General features: G+C 34.4%; 1 protein-coding gene, 2 non-coding genes and 1 pseudogene across 3 annotated transcripts in view; 2 read left to right on the top strand and 2 right to left on the bottom strand.

Annotated features, from left to right (window-relative positions):
- The window catches only part of INO80D (INO80 complex subunit D), a 52,303-nt gene that overhangs the window by 5,245 nt on the left and 25,761 nt on the right, over positions 1-21,297 (top strand). Inside the window, exons 3-5 of the mRNA XM_025039344.1 lie at positions 599-1,344; positions 7,116-7,224; positions 19,029-19,253. Of these exons, the coding sequence (XP_024895112.1) occupies positions 599-1,344; positions 7,116-7,224; positions 19,029-19,253 (1,080 nt within the window). The remainder of the gene's footprint in view (positions 1-598; positions 1,345-7,115; positions 7,225-19,028; positions 19,254-21,297) is intronic.
- LOC112470438 lies at positions 11,133-11,254 on the bottom strand. The gene has a single exon (XR_003043006.1). It is a non-coding gene; the product is annotated as a small nucleolar RNA SNORA25 (small nucleolar RNA).
- LOC112470858 lies at positions 11,442-11,560 on the bottom strand. Its single transcript, XR_003043050.1, has one exon. It is a non-coding gene; the product is annotated as a 5S ribosomal RNA (ribosomal RNA).
- Positions 20,158-20,276, top strand: LOC112470644 (annotated as a pseudogene).

Raw genomic sequence — 21,297 nt, 5'->3', positions numbered from 1 at the left:
TTTCCATGTGGATGGTTTTAGGCAAGTTATTTAATTTCTATGAAGTTTAGTTTCCTCATCTGTATAAAGGTCACTATTTAAGTCCCTACTGCAGGTAGAAACTCCCTCGATCGCATCCTCTGTGTGTGTGTCTGTATGTGAGTAACATATAGTAGACACTGGACATTCTTAGCGGTTATATCATAAGATCTTTGTGAATCTCCAAATACTTGAATGGCATCGGAACATATACATTTTTTCTCCATAAGGGAATTTTAAGTGACTACTGATGAGTTACTTTGTGTGTTATGAATAGAGAATAACAAAGCAGTATGAGAAGCAATAGCTGGGCAGCTATCCAGGGCCACTTACAATTTGAATGACTTGCTTCTGTCTGGCAGCCTCTGCACATGTACGGTTCACATATTTGCTTCAGCAAAATTGCACAGACTTTGAGGATTGCTTGGGAGTAGTGGAAGTTGCATATATTAAATCCACAAATGATAAGAATTAACTAATTAGCATATTAGGATTCACATTTTATATATGTAGTTTTATATTCTACTTTTCTCAATATGTATCACGAACATTTTTCTATGTATGTGTGTGTTTTTTAAAGGTACTGCAACAGCCACTTGCAGGTACTTGGCTTTATCCCGAAAAAAGAGAGGAAGAAAAAGAATGATCCTATAGATGAGGTAAAGGTCAGGCACCAGATGGATACCATGGCCTTTAGCCTGACGGTGCCCACATTGGCCTTGAAGATGCCCAATGGACTGGATGGAATGTCCCTCTCTCCACCAGGGGCAAGGGTCCCTCTCCACTACCTGGAAACTGAATTGGAAGATCCCTTTGCTTTCAACGAGGAAGATGATGACCTAAAGAAAGGGGCAACTGTGAAAAAGAAGTTGCAGAGCAAGTTGGCCCAGAACCGGCAGCGCCAGAGAGAGACAGAGATTTTAAAAGTTCGACAAGAGCACTTTAGTCCCCCTCCTGCACCTTCACAGCAGCCTCCTCCGCAGCAGCACTCCCACCTGTCACCTTTATCCACTTCTTTGAAACCTCCAGCGCCACCGCAGGGTTTAGTCTGCAAGTCACCTCAACCTCAGAACACCAGCCTACCAATGCAGGGAGTGGCCCCCACCACACACACGATAGCACAAGCAAGGCAGTTGTCTCACAAGAGGCCTCTGCCCCTCCTGCCATCCAGTAGGGCTCCTGTCGTGGACCCACCAAGGACTGACCGCGTCCTTATGAAAGCCACAGCCTTCTCTCCACACTTCTCTTGTATAAGTCGACTGCAGAGACTGGTGAAACTGTGCACCCAAAAACATCAGTTGGACACTGATCTGTTTCCCCATTTAGGTGAGTTATTATTGATTTTGCCATATCATATATGCGTAATACAACGAAGTGTGCACTTTTTCATGAGGCTTTATTTTAACAACTACCACCTAGCTCATAGAGGTAGAAGAACACTGGGACAGAATGTCCCAATGAAAGATTCTGTATATAGGTAGACCACCTTAAAGTAAGTATGCGACTGGAGAGGATAATAATTAGTGAAAAAGATACAGAAACAGAGGCTGGGAATTTAGAACTTGAGTCATAGTTTCTAGTAGTGTTAGTAGCAGCAGTATCCACAGCAGTATTGAAAGGTAGGTGTGTTTGGATGTATGCCTCCATGAGCTCAGTACCTGTGTGCCTAATGAACTTCTCTACGTGTCTTATTGTACAACTTTGGAATGATAGCATTATTATCTGCCAACAGTTTTTTTTTAAAAAACAACTTTTAAACTTCCCCAAACAGTACCTGTTTATGGTTTAAAGTGAAAAAGTACAGATAAAACTTTAGTATGGTCAAATGTCTGTCTTTCTTTTGTTGCTTCTGAGTTTTCTTTCTTACTCAAGAAAATCTCTCTGATCCCAAGTTTATACAGATATTCTACACTTTATATTAATAGTTTGATTGTTTTCTTTTTGGTCATTTAAACTTTTACTTCATTTGGAATTTATTCTTAGATGTGGTATGAGCTATGAGTCTGACTTTAGGGAAAATTATTTGTATGATATTTGACAGCAATAAAAATTGAGAAAAGGATGAGAATAGAGGAAGAAGAAATATAAATGGTCAATAAACAAATCAAAACCTCAATCCCCACAGCAGGTGGGGAAAGGCAAATTAAAATAACAGTGAATTATCAGATTGGCAAAAATTATATCCAGTTTGATGAGGACATGGGATCTTATTCATTGCTGGTGAGTAATGTGACAGTATCTGTTAACCAACAGTATACATATAGGTAGCAAACTCACTTTTGGGACTCTCTGAAATATAAAAATAATCGGAATGTAAGCATATGTGTTTAAAGATATTTATTGCAGCACTGCTTGTAGTATCAAAAATCTGTAAACAATCAATCTTTATAAGCAATAGGAAACCATGAATAAATTATTGTACATATATGTTTTATAAAGTATTATGCAGCTACTAAAAAGAATAAATGAAATCTATCTTTTACATGCTTGTGCCCATGATATGTTAACGAGTAGAAAAAGATGAGGCATTGTATTATCTTATTTTTGTAAAAATAAATAACTAAACAAGGGACATCAGTACATCCATTGATCAAGCACGTCAATAGCTGTTTGCCTGTTAGGTATGAATGAGCATAGGCAAAGAGCAAATGGGTGTACTCTACCAGGCTGTTAACATGGGCTTCCACACCGGGATGGAATCGGGCAGGATGTGTTTTTAAGGAGATGGGAGTGGTAAATCTTTTTATATAGCTTTATATTTTACCTTTTATTAAACCATGTATGACTTTGGTAATTACAAAAAAACTAATAAAACTTGAAATGCATAGATAAACAAAAATAATAAATTAAAACACCCCAAACTTTATTACTACGTATTTGTTAATACCCTGTTATATTCTTTCAGACATATAAAATTAGTTTCCGGGGGTGGCTCCATAGTATAGTGGTAGCACATCTGCTTTACATGCAGAAGGTCCTGGATTCGTGCCCCAGATGAAGCCACAGACCAGGCCCCAGGCCCCGGGTGCGACAGGCCCCCCAGGGGCTAGCCACAGCTTGTGGGAGGAGACACCCGACCTTCAGAGATCCAGTTCTTAAGGGGGAAGGCAACATCCATAGGTCAGAGGTGGAAGTAGGGGTGGGGGAATTAAAGAGAGGGAAAAAAAAATTGGTTTCCTGCTATGCCAACAGTTTTGTAGCCTGTTTTAAAATTTTTCGTAATGTATTATCAATTAGTAATTTTTCATATACAACATAATTTGCCACAGCTGAATACTTTAAGTCATTTTGTGTTTATATCATAAAGTGTTGTAGCTTTATAACCTTGCAGTAAAATAATTACTGTCACATTTTTAATTTCTCCTTCAAATAGATTCCTAGAAGCAGAATTTCCATTTCTAAGCTTTTGCAGTTTTAACAAAGATTTTCAATATGTGTTGACTTCAGAATTATTTTGTCAGTTTATCTTTTCAGCAGTGTATGAGAATGACAGCTTCTCTATATCTTTACAGCCCTGGATATTATATGATATTATTATTATTATTATTATTATTATTACAGCCCTGGATATTATATGATATTATTATTATTATTACTACTACTACTACTACTATTATTATTACTATTACTATTATTATTTTGCCTTTGCAAATTTGATAGAAATTTTGCTTTGATTTGCATACCTTACATCAGTTTTTCTCAAATTTTTGGCCTTAGAATCCCTTTACACTCTTAAAAATTGCTGAGGACATTGTATAGCTTTTGCATATGTGACTTATATTTATTGAATAATTACTGAATTAGAAGTTAAAACTGAGAAATTTAAAAAATGCTAATTCATTTAAAAATAAAAACAAACTCATTACATGTTAATGTGTTCTTTTTATGAAAAATAACTGTTTTCCCAAACAAAAACAAATATAATGTGAAGAGCAGCATTCTTTTGCATCGTTTTGCAAATCTTAATGTCTGATATACTAGAATACTACTAGATTCTCCTATTTGCTTCTACATTCAAACCGTAATGATATGTGATTTTGGTTAGTAAATGAAAATACAGCCTTACACATTTGTAGTTGGAAAAAGGAGGAATATTTTAATAGGTTTTTTTCCCTTCAAATAATCATGGATATTCTTATTTGATTCTACACCAAAATTTGACAAGTGGTAGTTTCTTGAAGATTAGTTACAATGTGGAATCTGAAACCATATCAAGGAATTTCGCATACTGTTACATTAAAATCCATTGATCTACTTTGTACTTTGAATGGATCTTTTACCCATGCAAGATTTGTAACATCACATGTTGGTCATTTGGAAAATACTAATATACTGAATTATATAGATGTTCCAAATGTTGACATATTTTCATTATATAAAAATTTAAAATTACATTCATTAATATTACCACCAATCTCATTAGAGTTGTCTGTTAGGAAGTTGTCATACTTTCAGTGATGATTTCAAGTTTTCCAAATTGAGCTTTCAAGTAAAAAGTTTTCCAAATTGAGCTTTCAAGTAAAAATTTGAATTTTATCATTGGCAACAAGTATTAACCATTGTTATTCTCGAAGCTGTGGTTTTACCATATTCATTTTAGAAAAAAAAAAAAGACTGCCAGTATCTAAGTTTTAATAACCATAGTGTCAGTCACTCTTTCAAATAAAAATGGTGTTGAATGGAAAAAAGCAGCTAGTTTAGGTCATAATTAAAACAGTCATGCAATTACTTTTCCTCAAGGCAACCATCATATTTTCTTTATATGCAACAGAGGTACTTTATGTATACTTCGCATTTAGTCATACAGAATATTACGAAGACATATACTCAAGAATTGAGATTTAATAAAATAAACAGTATTTAATAAACAAGTGCTTTATCAAAGACATTCTTAAAACTTTGTTCTGTTTTATTTCACTACAAGTCACGGTATGAAACATATAACTACTTGTATAGTTTGGTGCCACTGCCTTGATTCGTGCTAAGGTGCCAGCAGTATTACCCATTGTGGTTCTTTTTTTTTTTTCTTTACCATCAGTGTAAATGTCAACACAGTGAAAAAGGCAAATAATATCTTAGTATTATTTATTATTTCGAAGATAGTATTGACCTAAGGAACCCCTGAGAAAGTTTCAGGAACCCCTGGGGAATCTGTGGACCATACTTTGAATGAGAACTGCTATTTTGTATTAATAATGTAGTTTTTAATATTTGTTCATATGCTTTTTTTGGACATTTGTATTGTTTATTTTGTCTTTTGAATTTTTCATCTATTTTAATGAAGTGTTTCTCTTTTATAGTGATTTGTAAGAGCTTTTTATCCATCATGTCTGTTGCAACGCCTCTCCTTCCTCCCATTTGTTATTTGCTTTTAAATATTGTAATGATTTTGGAATTAAGCATTGTCTTTTTGTTGTTGTTGTTAACTGAAGCATGTTAAGGGCCCTACTTTTTAAAACAAAGGTTATTTTGGAGAAACCAGAAGTTGTAGTGTACTATTATGACCAAGCATAGTCTGCATTCATATCACCAAAGAATAAAAGAAAAATGCAGTATTCTAATAGCTTTTGTACTCCTGTCTGAGCTGGTTATCTCTCTTAGTTACATTAAAAGTAGTGATAGCCAAGATCAAAGGTTTGCTTTATTGGACAGTTAATTTCACAACAGGAGAAACACTTCCATTTTAGTTCTTATAACTTTGATCTTGACATTTTCAGAGAAAGTTTAGGTTCTTAGTAGAAAGTATTATAACTTCTACAAATAACTCATGTTCTAAATTTTGAAGGTGCCTTAAGTGTCACTTTGTGTTTGAAAGTCTTCACTTTTCAACATCCTGAAGCTGATGTTGTGATCACGTAATTGTTTTTTATTTAAAAAAACAAAAACAAAAACGTATCTTACTAATTATTTTAGTTGAGAGGAAGTAACTTACTTTTTAAGGTGACCCGACATTTTAGATAGTCATCTTGGAACTAGAGTTGAGGTTTCTTTATGCCAGCGGCGATGTGTTATTTAATTTTAAGAATTTATAATTTGCATTTCAGTTAACTTTTAAAAAATTTCCCTATCTGGCACATATGAACTCATTTGAATTATGGAAGGAATCTGTGAGGTCCTTTTTGGTATAACTGCATCTAATGATTTTTGAGCATCAGGAAGGAAGACATAGAATACTAGTTATCAAGGTCTCTCAGTTTCATAGCGATATGAGTATATTAAAGCTATGCAGTCCCACCACTGTCATATTTTAGGCCGTGCAATGTCAATATTTATCATGACTGCTTCAAGAGATAAAACTTCTGAAAAGGTGAAGCCTTTCTGTTGGAAGCTAACAATTATCCTATTAAAAATAATAGCATTTAACAAAATCAGTAAGCATTGTTCATAGTATGTTTCTCTACTTCTCCCTCTAAACTTGTTTTTCAAAATGGAACACAAAATGTGGCAGCTCTTGTATAAAAGAATTAAAAGAAACCTAAGAAACATCAGAAATAGAACATTGCCACCCTACCCTGTCTGTAAAAAGCAGCCCCCAAGGAGTGGCCCTGCCTGGTAGAGAGAGTCCTTTTCCCCAGAGGTGTTGGGCAGCGGGGGATGGAGTGTCTTTGCCTTTGACAGTTTGCTCTAGGGCCCTTTTGTGTTGAAGTATAGAGTGACTCCACTGGCACCTTTTGACTTTTTTCTTGCCTGAACTTATTTTCTCACCTTCTTGAATATTTTTATGTTTTTTTTCTGATGTTTTAGTGTATGATGTTTTGATACTTAAGAAAATCTTTTTGCTTTTTTTTTTTTTTTTTTTTTTACTTCGAACCCTGTCTATGTTGTTTCTACTCCATTAGTGACATATCTGACAAAAAAAGTTCATCCTTGGAATATAGCCCTTTTTCTTACAATGTCGTTATTTTAGGTCTGAGTATCTATCATACATTCATTATTAATATCTTTGTTAGACAGGGATGAAGCTCATCAGGAGGCATTATTCACACTATGATGGTACTTGCTAGAAGTGTTAGGTTATGTATTTTAGGTCACTTTCGATCTAAATTTTAAATAAAAGTAAATTTTTCTAACTTGAAATACCTTCTTATCTGTTCCAGGGTTGGACTGGTCTGAAGAAAGTGGAGAAGAACTGGAAGACTCAGAGCAGGCTTCGCCATACCAGGTTGCGTGGTCCATTCGAGAAACCCTCAGATATGAAAGACACATGTAAATCTTCTTTTTACTTTCATTCTTAAACTACCACTGTAGTAGATTTAATCCTTCGTATATATACACATACCATATATACATATATATCACATATAAATACCATTCTATTTTTTTTTATTGGATCCAGTGTTGTTGTAAAAGAGGTAAAGTAGATTCCACTTAGGAAGAAATGTACTATATTGTTTGAGGAAAGTTACTAAATTTTCTTGGTAAATTTGTTTCTGTACCTTTCTCATGATCATTGAAGGAAATAATTGTAGTAGAATTTAGAATTTTAGACCTTAGAGATGATCTGATCCCATTTTCTCATTTTACAGAAGAGAAAATCAAGGCCCAGATGGGTCAGAGAACTTGCATGGAGGGCTGGTTGGAGCCCTCTGTCTGACTGCTCCATGTCTTCTTTGGCTCTGTCTCCACAGGAGCTGGAAATAGTACTGTTAATTTCACCTTCTACAAGATCTATCCTTTTTTTAGTATTTTAATGTGCTGAATATTTCTAATGTGCTAAATGTTTTCAAGATAATCTCATTAAATGTTTTTGATATCTACCTTATCAGGAAGCTATAGATTAATTAATGCACAGCCCCTTCAATGATAGTGAGAAAGCCGGTTTTCTTTCAGTTGACTGCCTTAGCCTTTTAGGGATTCACTTGGTGCAGTGTGACATTACGGAGATAGAGCCTTATCTATGGACCAAAATATCACTCACAGACTCAGCTTATTATTTTTTAAAGAATATTGTGATTTGAATAGATGTTCAGCAAGATAGAGGGGAGATCAGCTATCTGCCCCAGGCCAACTCGTAGAATTTCACAGTTTGTGAAATGGACCTATGTTATAGGGTCTGGTTTTTTAATGTACAGGCTTAAAAATGTGATTTGTTAGTACAACCAAAGGTGTTAGGCTTAGGGAACTGATTCACTAGAAGACTATTCTATAAACCAAAATGCCAATTTACAGTGAGAAATATAATTATTAAGTAGTATAAATGTTCCCTCAGAAGATGTACCTGAGAAGCAAAGTATAATCAGAAGTTTATTTGGGCATGGAATTAAGAGCAAGGAGAATTAGTTGGATTTATTAATGGCCAATGTCATTAAATTCTAATAGCCTGATGCATCTCTTTCCACCCTTGGGATTTATCTCCCATATAGTTGTCCCTGCCTCTCCTGTCTCCTAGTTAGTACTAGAGAAGCTGTACTTTTTTCTCTCTCTCTGAGGTTCCATTTTATGTCATTCAAGACTGTTTCCTGACCATTAGCATATTCTTTCTGTCAGATAGAAGTGCAACTGAACTTAAGTTTTCTTACTTACAGATAATATCAATCATGCTCCTAAGGTTGATACTCATATCAGCTTAACTTGACTTGGGATATTTTAGGTTAATTTTAGAAATTTCTGTAAATGAGGTAACAAATACATGCTCAGCACAGTACCTGGTACATGGGAAATGATTGCTAAATGGTAGTTATGATTTCTATTTTTGTTTTCAAGGTGACCTGGACATCAGTATTGGGAGTATTTGCTTTATATTCTTGCAGAGTTTGCAGGATATTTCTTAAGCTGTTTTAAGCTTGTGACTATCCTTATTTTTCTTCTTCTCTGGCATTTTACTTTCTTGGCCACTTTTTCTAACTTGCTTCCTCTTTGACTTACCACAATATTCTGCTTTCTTGGTTCTTTTCCTTCAGTATATTTTTCTCCTTTTTATAAGCAGTTATCCTTATTTCTTGCCCAGCTCTCACTTTAATCTTTTCTCCTTCATTTTTATCTCTTCATTTATTTATTCACTCATTCAACATATTCTTGTTCAACTCTTATTATGGTCTAGGCATGGAGCACTCTATTCTTCTCTTGGATGAAACTGAGATTGAATTGGTTTACCATTCTATTTATTCTGCAACTTCACACCTGTATCTGCCACTGTGGCCTATCACAGGAACCTCTGTCCTATATTTTAAACTACTTATATATAGAACAGCTTTATTCCAGTGTCTTGTTGCAGCTGCCTGTCATTTATTGTACCTTATGCTTAAATATAATAGAAAATAACTGTAGAAGAAAGTTTGGTCTTGTTTTGGCAAAGGTCCCTTGGTTACTTAGTTTAGTTGTAGATGCGTATGCCCAAGTAGATCTCTCAGGCTTTTACTTATGTATCAGTAGCAGAAATAAGTTGGTATCTTTAAATGTGTTGTTAAGGAACAGTAATTACTGTCAGTAACTGCTTACCATTTCGTATTTCTAATGATGCCTTTGATAGAAAAAAGTTCTTGATATTAATGAGTACAATTTATTAGTCTTTTCCTTTATTGTTAGTATATTTGTGACCTGCTTAAGAAATCATTGCTTACCCAGGGCCATGAAGCAATTCTCTCATATCATCTTCTAGAATCCTTATTGTTTTACTGACAATCTTTATGGGATTTATTTTTGTATAGTTTATATATGATGTGAAGTAGGGACAAGGATCATTTTTTCCATGTGTATTTTCTGTGTAACCAACATTCTATTAAAAACAGTTTTTTTCCATTGCATTGGAACCCTTGACATATACGTGTATGTCTGTTTGTGCATTTTCTATTCTATTCCATTGGCCTGTTTGTCCTTGTGCCAGTACTACACTGCTAGATTCGGTTTGCTAATAATTTTTGCCTCTATGGCCATAAATGAGATTTTCTTATGAATTTTTCTTTTGTCATATTTGCTTTATTAGGTTTTGATGTCAAGCTTATGCTAGCCTTATTAAATGAGAATATTCCCTCTTTTCTGACATTAGGAATATATTGTGTATGATTAGAATTATTTTTCTCTGAATATTAATAGAACTCAGGAGTTTTCTATGCATGTTTAATAAGAGATTCAGTTTTAGTTAACAGAAAGAAGACTTCAGATATTCTGTTTCTCCTTGAATCAGTTTTGTAAGTAATGATTTTTTTTTTTTTTTAAATTTTCTTTTCAATTAAGATTTTAAATGTTTTGGCCTAAATTTTTTTATTATATAATTCTTTCTTTTTGATTTGTTATCTGTGGTTATAGCCTTCATTCCTAATATTATTACTTTTGTCTTTTTATTGCCTTGATCAATCTCACCAGAGGTTTTCTATTTTATTGGTGTTTTTAGAGAACCAGATTTGATTTTTCTCATCCATATATTTGTATCCATTATATATTTGTTTTTTATTTCATTGATTTTTGCTTCTGTGTTTATTTTATCTCCTACATTGTTTATGTTTATTCTGTTGTTGTTTTTCTAACTTCAGTAGTTAAATGTACATTTCTCTTTATCTTCTTTAGGATTTATTGGTATCTTTCATCAGTTCTGGTGTTTTTCTCAGCCATTATCTCATGAAATAATGCCTTTACCCCATTCTCTCTGTCTGTCTGTCTGTCTCTCTGTCTCTCCCCATTTCTCCTGAAAATCCATTTTGACATGTGATGCACCTTTTCATTCTGTCATCCATTTCTTTCATATTTTTTTCTTACCTTATCTCTTTGTACTGTATTCTGGGTAATTACTTTAAGTTTATCTTACATCTGTGTCTAATCTCCTGTTAGAGCCGTACATTGAATTTTAAACTTTAGTTATTATATATTCCATTTCTAGAACTTCTCTTTAGTTTTTGTTCACATCAACTTGCTATTTATTCGTATTCTTAAGCCTCTCTTTTATTTCTTGAAATATCTTACACATACTCATTGTATAGTCTATGTCTGATTGGTCCAGTATCTGAAATTAGCTGTCTCTTGTTTCTGCCAGCCCATACTCCAGGTGCCTTGTTTCCTTTTATGTTTGGTGAATACTTAAAAAGTATATTTTTTTGTCTAAAAAAGAGAGTAGGCAGTGGTTAAACTTGGGAGACATTTATTTACTTCCCCACATCCCCAATTATTGATACATAGCTAAATTTTATATCTCCTCGGGAAAACATAGTACTACTGAGTGACTGTTACATCCTATGGAGAACTTCAGTCATTGGTCACAGTGTTAAAAAGATCCTGGTCCCACAAGCTCTCTTTGAAATGACCTATAAAATTTCTTTTGAACATTAAAGTTCCTAAAGAAAAATTGTCTGTGAAAATTTTTTTAACTCTGAGATGAAAGTGGATTCCCCCAGAGAGGATTTATGTTTGCTTCTTTAAAGTACTTGAAACACTACCAGTCTGAGACCATTCTTTTTTTTTATTTTTTATTTTTTACTTATTTATTTTTTTTACACCTACAGCACCTGGTCTTCCTAGGTGGTCTCCCATCCAAGTACTAATCAGGCCCAACCCTGCTTAGCTTCCGAGATCAGACAGGATCGGGCGTGTTCAGGGTGGCATGGCTGTAGACCCATTCTTTTTTTAAAGTGGTAAAATATATATAATATAAAAGTTACCATTTCAAGCATTTTTTAAGTGTACATTTCAGTGGCATTAAGTACATTCACATTGTTGTGCAACCATCGCCACTATCCATCTTAAAACTTTTTCATCTTGAACGGAAACTATACCCATTAAACAAAAACTTCCCATTCCTCCCTCTTCCCAAGCTCCTGGCAACTACCTTTATACTTTCTGTCTCTATGAATTTGACTACTCTAGATACCTCATATAAGTAGGATTATACAGTAATTGTCCTTTTCTGCATGGTTTATTTTACTTAGTATAAACATTTTCAGGATTCATTCATGTAACATGTATCTCTTGAGATGATGTAGTTTTTTTTGTCCTAATATGGTCTATAACTTTGATTTTCATACGTTGAATTCAGTTTTTATTTCTTGGATAAATCCCATTGTGGTATATAAACCTTTTGACATCCTGCTGGATTTGGATTGTTTGTATTTTGTTAAAAACTTTGCATCCGTATTCATAAGGGATATCAGCTCGTAGTTTTCTTTCTTTGTGATGTCTTTGTTTTACTTTGGTATTGGGGTGATACTGGCCTGATAGAGTTGGGAAGTGTTTCCTTTTCCTTTTTTTTTTTTTTTGAAGAATTTGTGATTGATTAGTGGTAATTCTTTAAACATTTGGTATAATTCACCAGCGAAGCCATCAGATTAGGGGGCTTTTCTTTGTGGGAAGTTTTTGATTACTAATTCAATCTCTTTACTTGTTTAAAGATTTCTTCAGATTTTGTTTTTTTCTTGAGTGAAAGTCAGAAGCTTGTGTCTCTCTAGGAACTTGTTCATTTTATCTTTATTATCTAATTTATTGGCATACAGCTTTTATAATAGTTCCTTATAATCTTTTTTTTATAAGACAGGTAGTAATGTACCTGCTTTCAATCCTAATTTTGGTAATTAGAGTCCTCTCTTACTGGTTAGTTGAGCTTTAAGGGTTGTCAATTTTGTTGATCATTTCGAAGAACCAGTTTTTGGTTTCATTGATTTATCTCTATTATACTTTTTCTATTCTTTTTTCATTTATTTCTTTCCTAGTCTATTTATTTCTTTCTGCTTGTTTTGGGTTTAGTTTTCTCTTCCTCTAATTTCTTAAGGTGGAATGTTAGGTTGTTTATGTGGTATCTTTCTGTTTTAGAAAAAAATGTAGGAGATTATAGCTACAAATTTCTTTCCAAGCTTCATCATGAGATAAAAGAAAAGATATATTGATCTCTGTCCCTAGTTCCTGACACAGGGCTCCTAAAACCCTTGTAAATTTCTAAGTTATGAGAGTACTAGTAGCATCTCTTTTTCTTATGAGGCGACTCTACATGGGCTCCTGGGTGGCTCCTGAATGGGTGCTGGTCACCAGAAAGACCAAGCAATCATTAGAAGCTTGGAAGTTTTAGCTCCACTCCCAATCCTCCAGAAAGGGTTGAGGGGATGGAAATGGAGTTAACAATTGATCATGCCTGTGTGAGGAAGCTTCCATAAAATCCCAGCAGTGGGAGGTTTGGAGAGCTTCTGGGTTGGAGCTTCTGGGAGGGTGCCGGGAGACTGGTGTACCCCTTCCTATGAACCTTGCTTTACACATTTCTTTCATCTGGATATTCATCTGTATCCTTTAATAAACTGGTAAGTGTAAGTAAGTTTCCCTAAGTTCTGTGAGCTTCTCTAGCAAACTAATCAAACCTGAAGGAGGGGGTCATGGAAACCTCCAACGTATAGGCAAACTAGACAGAAGTTGTGGGTAATCTTGGGACCCACCACTTGTGATTGGCATCTGAAGTAGGGTGGGAGAAGTCTTGTGGGACAGAGCTGTGGGATCTGATGCTATCTCCAGATATAGGTAGTGTTAGAATTGAGTTAAATCGTGGGACACTAAGCTAGTATCACAGATAATTGCTTGGTGTGGGGTAAAACTTCCACACATTAGGTGACCAGAAATGTTTTGTGTCAGTAGTAAATGAGACTCATAGAAAAGAAACACAGTAGGGAAGAACTGGATTTTTCCCTACTCAGGAAGGAAAAATTTGAGTTTTCCTTTTATATTCGTCAATAAGTTATAGTACCTGTATCATTTTCACTTATCTCGAAATATTTTCTATTTTCTCTTGTGATTTATATTTTCACTCATTGATTATTTAGGAGTATGTTATTTAATTTACACATATTAATGAAGTTCTCAAATTTCCTATAGTTATTGATTTCTAATTTTCTCTGTCATCTTTAGAAACTTTGTAGGTTTAACTTTAGCTTTAATATTTAGGTCTATAACCCATCAAATTTTTGGTGTAGCGTGGTTGGGGTCGAGGTTCATTCTTTTATATAAATGGATATTTAGTTGTTCCAGTGCTATTTGTTAAAAATACCTTTCATTTTCCATTCAAATGCTTTGACACCTTTGTCAAGAATTAATCAACTAAATAAATGTGAACTTATTTCTGAACCGTTCTGTTCCATTAATTAAATTTTAGGCTACTTCGTCTCTCTTACTGTAGTTTTAAAGTAAGTTTAGAAATTCAGGAGTCCCCAACTCCTGGGCCTTGCACTGGTACTGGCCAGTGTCCTATAAGGAACCAGGCCGCCGCATAGCAGGAGGTGAGTGGTGAGTGGATGGGTGAGCGAGGGCGGAAACAAATCTTCATCTGTATTTGCAGCCGCTCCCCAGTGCTAGCATCACCCTCTCAGCTCCACCTCGGATCATTAGGCATTAGATTCTCATAGGTTGGGGACCGCTGTTCATTAGTTTGAATCCTACAACTTAGGTTTTTGGGTTTTTTTTTCATATTTTGACTATTCTGGGTACTTTGTATTTCCACAGAAATCTTATCATTGTCACTGTTTGCAAACTAGCCAATTATGATTTTGTTTTTTTATTATAAATCAGTTGGTGGAGAATTTATATTTTAACAAAAGTAAGTCTTCCAATCCATGAATATGGGATACTGCTCTAGTTTAGGTCTTCAGAATTTTTTTGCTTACTATTTGGAATGAAGATCATGCACATCTTTTATTATATTTATTATGAAGTATTTTGTTTTTGATGCTGTTGTAAACTGAGTTGTAAATTTATTTTTCATTTGTTTTCTGCTTATGTAGAAATAAAGTTTATTGTTAGATTGATCTTTAGTTAATATATACTGCAATTTTGATACATTTACTTATTCTAGTTTTTTTTGTAAATTCTTTTGATTTTTTTTTTTTTTTTTTTGCAGAAAATCATGTCATCTGTGAATACAAACTGTTTTACTTATGCCTTTTGTTGCTTTTTCGGCCTTATTGCATTGGCTAAGACTTTCGATAAAATATCAAATAGAAATAGTGAAGATGGACATAATTGTCTTGTTTCCTTTTTAGGGGTAAAATATCCATGAAATTTTGGTTTAAAATAATTTTATATATATATATATGGATTACATTTATTTTCAGATTTACTGATCATTTCTGTTTGTCTTTTATTGTTTTCTTATCTTTTTAAATCCATCCTTTAAACATTTCATACATAACTTTTATATTCAGTATCTTATAATTCCAACCTTTGGAGTCTTTCCTTGTAAGTCTATATCTGCCATTTATTATTTTTTCTTTTTGTCGTACAAAGTGGCTTACCTTTTCCTGTGCATGGTAATTTTAATTTTTTAGGTCCTAGACTTATCCTAGAATCTTAGGTTAAGCTACTTCATCTTGTTGGGATGAGATTTTATATCCACTGTTAGTGCTTCTATCATCATGTGCTCTGAGTGCAGCCCATTTACCCCTTTGTTCCCTGCTTCCAACTTTAGCTTCAATTTTATTTTTTTAAATGTTTATTTGCTTTTTTTTTTTTTTTTTTGACTAAGCAGTTTGAGAAAAATTTCCTCTACTTCCTTTGAGACCAAAAATGCATGCATAAGTAATCTTATCTTGTATGTAGGTCCCCAACCTTTTTGGCACCAGGGACCAGTGCTCCTATGAGAATCTAATGCCTGATGATCTGAGGTGGAGCTGAGGCGGTGATGCTAGTGCTGGGGAGTGGCTGCAAATATAGATGAAGCTTCACTTGCTTGCCACCGCTCACTTCCTGCTGTGCGACCTAGTTCTTAACAGTTGACCAACGGGTACCAGTCCACAGCCCCAGGGTTGGGGACCCCTGCCTTAGGGTATCTAAATTGCCATATTGCCATAAGTCTTTTATTTGTTGTTGTTGTTGTTGTTGTTGTTGTTTGTTGTTTCAATTGTTATCTCTATGTGAATAACTCCCAAATCTTTTTCTCTTGTCTGATCTTTCTTTTGAGTTTGAACTACCTATCAAATAATTCTCTTTGAATATTCTGCCAATACCCTAAATTCAGCATTTCTAAATTAAACTCATTATTTTTCTGAATATGTGTGCCTCTAATATGTGTGCCTCTTTTTGACTCCCCTATTTTTATCAGAGATGTTAGCGTTTTGCTCTTATTTTAATAAAGTAAATTAAAATGAATGTTATTTTGAGAGCTTCTTGTCATACCTTGAGGTGACAGATAAATAAACCTGAAGTCTTAGGGAATCAGGTTTGGACTTTACTGCTTATATTTGGAATTATTAGTAGCATTTTAATAATAATAATACCTGTGCTGATATTGTGATTTCACATGTTATTTTCTTTCATTCTGTTAACAGCCTTAGGGGATAGGCAAACCAGCTAGCTTTATCTCTAATTTCTCAGATGAGGAAACTTAAGGAAACTAAAACATACTGAGAATGCAGTAGGTGCCAGGCCTTGTCAGCTGCTGGTAAATGATGAATATCGGCCTTTTTCTTCATAGTTTGCTACTTTTCCTCAGCAACCAGGTTTGAAATATTAACGTCATAGCATCTTAGAAATGGGAGACATCTTGGAGATTTCCTGTTTTAGGGCTATGCCACCTATGGTCTGTGGACCTTTGCCAGTCTGCAAACTTCTGATTACTGGCCCACAGCAAGATAAGTATGGAAATTATGAATAAGCATTGAAAACTTTCATAATGGTGTGGAATCCAGGTGCATCTTTCCATAGTTAACTTGAGAACCACTGAGCTAGGCTATTCCTCCTTCTAGTAATAGTCTTTTCAAATAACAATTTTAGCAAGTGATTTACCCATCTTAGCTTTACTTTCCTTTAAAGTCTTACTATTTCTCCTCTTCTTCCTTTATTAATGGCACTTCCATTCTCCTAGCTCTGCAGATTCAAAGTTATTGAGTCATTATTGACTTTCTTATCTTTCATATCCAGTTACCAAATTGAGTTAATTCTTTAATGATAATTGCCCTTATATGTCTAGTTCTTTCTATTATCTCTGTGGTCTTCTACTTTCAGTCACTCCCTTGTCGTTCAGTTGTTAGTTGCTGACTCTGAAACCTGTATCTCTTCCCTAAATATGTTCCAGTTTATCGTTTCCAACGGTTTTTCCACCTTCCCTTTGATACCTCATCTGTTCTTTAAATTCCCTAGGTCTGAAATGGAATTTATTTCCTGCCCCAGATCTGCTCTTGCTCCTGTTCCCTGGTCTTTCCTGATGGAAACTGTTATGTGGTAAACTGTCCCTTTCATTTCCTTGGCCACCCGACAGAGTCAGCCTTGTACATGCCCCTTACTTCTCACCCTGGTCCTGCTGCTGCCACCCTGGTGCGGCCCCTTGTTATCTCGTACCTGCAGTTGTACAATTCCTCGCTTTCTCTTCTTCCATCTCTTCCTCCGCTTATAGCTTCTGACAGTATCTTCTTTCTTATACACAGCTCTATTACTATTACTTCTTTTCTTAAAAATCTACAAGGTTCTTTATTGTATGTGGTGTTCAGGTTTAGGAAGTTTGCCTTACCCTACCTACTCCACACCTTAGCTAAGTCGAGCTACTTAGTACTGGCTGTTCCCCATCCTGTTCATCCATGTATCTTAGCTCATGTTATTTTATCCTTGTGAGGTACCCTTTGAGCTTTCATAGCACTTTTTCTGTACTTATGTCACTTATTATCGTCTAAGTCACATTAAAGTTATTTATAGCACTTACGGCTCTAACTGGAACTCTCAAATGAAGATCTGCTGTTGGACTTGGGGGAACAATTCAAATTAAAGATTTCTGGGCCTCATCCCATGGAAACTCTTGTTCAGTAGATCTTGTGGTAGGTCTTGGGAATCTGAAATTTTAAAAAGCTCCCAGGTATTTCTTTTGAGATCAGCTATTTGAATCATTGGTTTGTCTGCCCCTACAGTTTTAGTTACTAATTCCATTCTCTTTTGAATTGCTTAACTTTTGGGATGCGTTTATCCTGTCTAAATTGCATTACAAACTCCTTGAAATGTTTTGTCTCTCCTCTACAGTACTTAACATAATAGACATACAGTAACTATTGAGTGTTGAATAAATGAAAAGATAGTGTAAGATCCTTCAGTTGGTATATCGGTAGTAGAATGCATATTAAAGAGAACATATTTCTTAGGACATATGCTAAATGGAAGTTTACAGAGTAGCCTGTTAGTGGGCTATGCTGAAGGAAAAAGGAGGCATACCCCCTAAGAAGAGAAATCAAGCAATGATTTATAGAAGATTAGAAAATATATAGTTTATAGTGTCACAGTTGTGTTATATATTTGTTACGATAGAAGAGAAATAAGTTAAAATAACATGGTTCAGTTTTTAAATCTATTGTGCATTATTCGTAACAGTAAAAAGTGAGATCATATTTGTTCAATAGAAAAGTGACCTTTCCAACCTCACTGATGGTGGACATTGCTAACTAACCACAGCACTCTCTCATTTTGAACCTAGATGTGCCTTAAGTATCCTTTTCAATGGAGCACTCTAGCAGGGGCCACCAATCAATTAACATTAGTGTAATGACAGAAAAAATTCTGGTATATGAAATGTTGTTTAGGATATCTCCTGTAGTTTAAAAGAAAAAAAAAATCTGTAAAATGATTGTGATCCCTACAATCAAACTTCTTTAAGTGCTTTGCAAGAAAAAAAATGGTTAAAAATCGGTACATCTAAAAGGACAGCTCTTTGATAATGCGCTGTTAGAATTCACTGCTCTGTTTCTGGTATGACCTACCTGTCTTTTATGAAATTATGCTGAGTGTTAACTTAAAACTGCCATGTCATTTGCTCAGACTTTCTTTAAGTAAAGGTAAAGAAAATATATTGTTTCTAAGAATTCCTAGTCATTTAAAATTTAGAAGACACTAATGCATCATCTGATTATGACATGCTAACAATAACAAGGTTAAGCTTCTTAAAGCATTGGTTTGTTTCTACCGCCTTACTTATTGCTGAAACATTGTGCTTATTTTTCAGCTCTACTGGACTTCTCTTCCTCTAGTTTTGTTGTGTGCTCACATGCTACAAGTTTTAACCGTGAGCATCCAGCCACTCTACCTGCCCTGCTTTTCCTCATGTTTAATCAATTGTTCACTTCTCTCTCTGCACCTTCCAGGTCAGATGATGATGATACGGAGAGTAGGAGCGCCAGGGTGACCCAACTTTGCACTTACTTTCAGCAGAAATATAAGCACCTCTGCCGCCTGGAGCGGGCAGAATCTCGTCAAAAGAAATGCCGGCACACGTTTAGGAAAGCCTTGCTGCAGGCGGCCAGCAGAGAGCCAGAGTGTACTGGTCAGTTAATACAAGAGCTGCAGAGAGCTGCATGCAGTCAAACCAGGTTAGAGCCCTCCACAGTCCCTGTTTCTAAGACGCTTGTCTTAGTCTGTTTTCTGTCTCTTTTGAGAAGGTAGTTGAGTCAACAAGAGCGGTGGGCTTTTAAGCATGAAATATTTATGCATTGTATTTTGGTTTTGTTGCTCAGACAGAGTTCTACATGGGTGGCAAACTAATACTGCCATGAACTGACAGTAAAATTAAAGCATTACTGTAATTTAGCTAGAGTTTGTTGAGAATTTATTCAGTAAAGGACTAGAGAGTGTTTTACCTGTCTTTTAAAAAAATACAATGCTTAGAAATTTATGTTATTTAAAAGTAACATTTAGTTCTTTTACTTCAGAGGTAGCATTTTACATTTTTACTTACATTATTTTATAGTATTCTTTCAAATATGTTTTCTTTTAACATATACATTATCACCCATGTTGTGTTCAAAATATTTTATTATGTTGAATTTCTTTTGAGGAAAAATTCCTCTGTTTATAGTTCCAATACTTGCTTATTATGAAAAAGTTTTTAAATAATAGAAAAAAGAAGGTGGAAATCTCCATAATATCACCATTCACAAAATAGTAAGAACACTGTGAACATTTTGATCTGTTTCCTTCTAGTCTTTTTCTATGTGTGAGTATGTGAGTTGTGTGTGTATGTGAAGTCTCCAGTGAGCCATGTGTTTGTATTAAAAAGCAAAATCGAGATCATGCTATATGTATTTTTTATTTCCTACTTTTTTCCCTGTTTAACACTGAATTATGATCATTTTTTATGATATTATTTTAAATGACTTTTAATGGTTTCATAATACAGATGTCAATCCGTAGACTTTTTCTGTTTTATGTATGTAATTAAGCAAAGTTGGATCTGACTGTTTATGTGTTCATTTTTTTTTCCCTTAAAAATATATAGTCTAGGGCCATGCTACCCTGAACAAGCCCAATCCCATCTGATCTCGGAAGCTAAACAGGGTCGGGCTTGGTTAGTACTTGTATGGGAGACCACCTAGGAAGACTAGGTGCTGTAGCTGTAAAAAATAAAAAAAAAATAAGGGATTGTAAGCTGACAAGATTCATGCAGTCTGTGAGGTCAACCAAGGGTTGCCTTGCCTAGATAGATAGATAGATAGATAGATAGATAGATAATAAATACACACACACACACACACACACACACACACACACACATCATAGCCATTCCCCTATGGTCTTAAAGATTGTTTTGAAAACATGATTTATAATTTTTACATAATATTTTATTGAATGAAAATTCATATATTGGAAATGTAGGATTAGCTGATATATCAATGAAAACATTATAGTATATTACCATTTTTGGAAGTTTGTTTAGTGAAAACTTAAATCATAATTACTTAGATTATGTACCTTTTGAAAATACTAGCTTAATTGAATTGAAAATTTCCCAAACATCTTGTTTAAAGAAATAATTTTCAAGTTTAGAAGGCTTAGTTCTGTAATGAGTTTATTATTTCATGCTTTTTTACTTATATTTACAGGTAACCTTGAATATATATATATATATAGTATATAACATTTTAAAAATTATATATCTATATATTAGCAGTGGTTATCTCTAGATGGTGGGATTACTGATAAATTAAAGTTTAAAAAATTTTATAGTATATATATTCTAATTTTTCTGTAGTGGTTAGAGTCACTTGAGAGGAAAAAGGGTTTAAAACAAAACTAAAAATAACCTGTGCTTTGTAGCTATTGATCATATTTCTTATATTCCTATATATTTTTTGAAATTTCATTTTAGTTTTGTATCTTTTGGTTTTCATTATATTTTCTGTAAAAAAGTAACCTCTTTTTCAATTCGTATCTATTGACTATAGTTAGGTCCCCCTATTATATATGCTTATTGTGCTCTGTATTCTGCTTCACTGTACAATTTTATACTTTTCATTAATATATGTCTGTCAGGCCAGACAGTAATTTGTATGAGAGCAGGAACAATGTACATTTTGTTCTTAAATCACCAGTGTTGTTGAACAAATGAATAGAATTGAACAAGAGAAGAGCCATCTG

This window comes from Pteropus alecto, unplaced genomic scaffold (genome assembly GCF_000325575.1).
Source record: "Pteropus alecto unplaced genomic scaffold, ASM32557v1 scaffold3, whole genome shotgun sequence".
NCBI lineage: Eukaryota > Metazoa > Chordata > Mammalia > Chiroptera > Pteropodidae > Pteropus > Pteropus alecto.
Note: the sequence above shows the minus strand (reverse complement) of the source record. Positions and strands in the feature narration are given on the sequence as shown.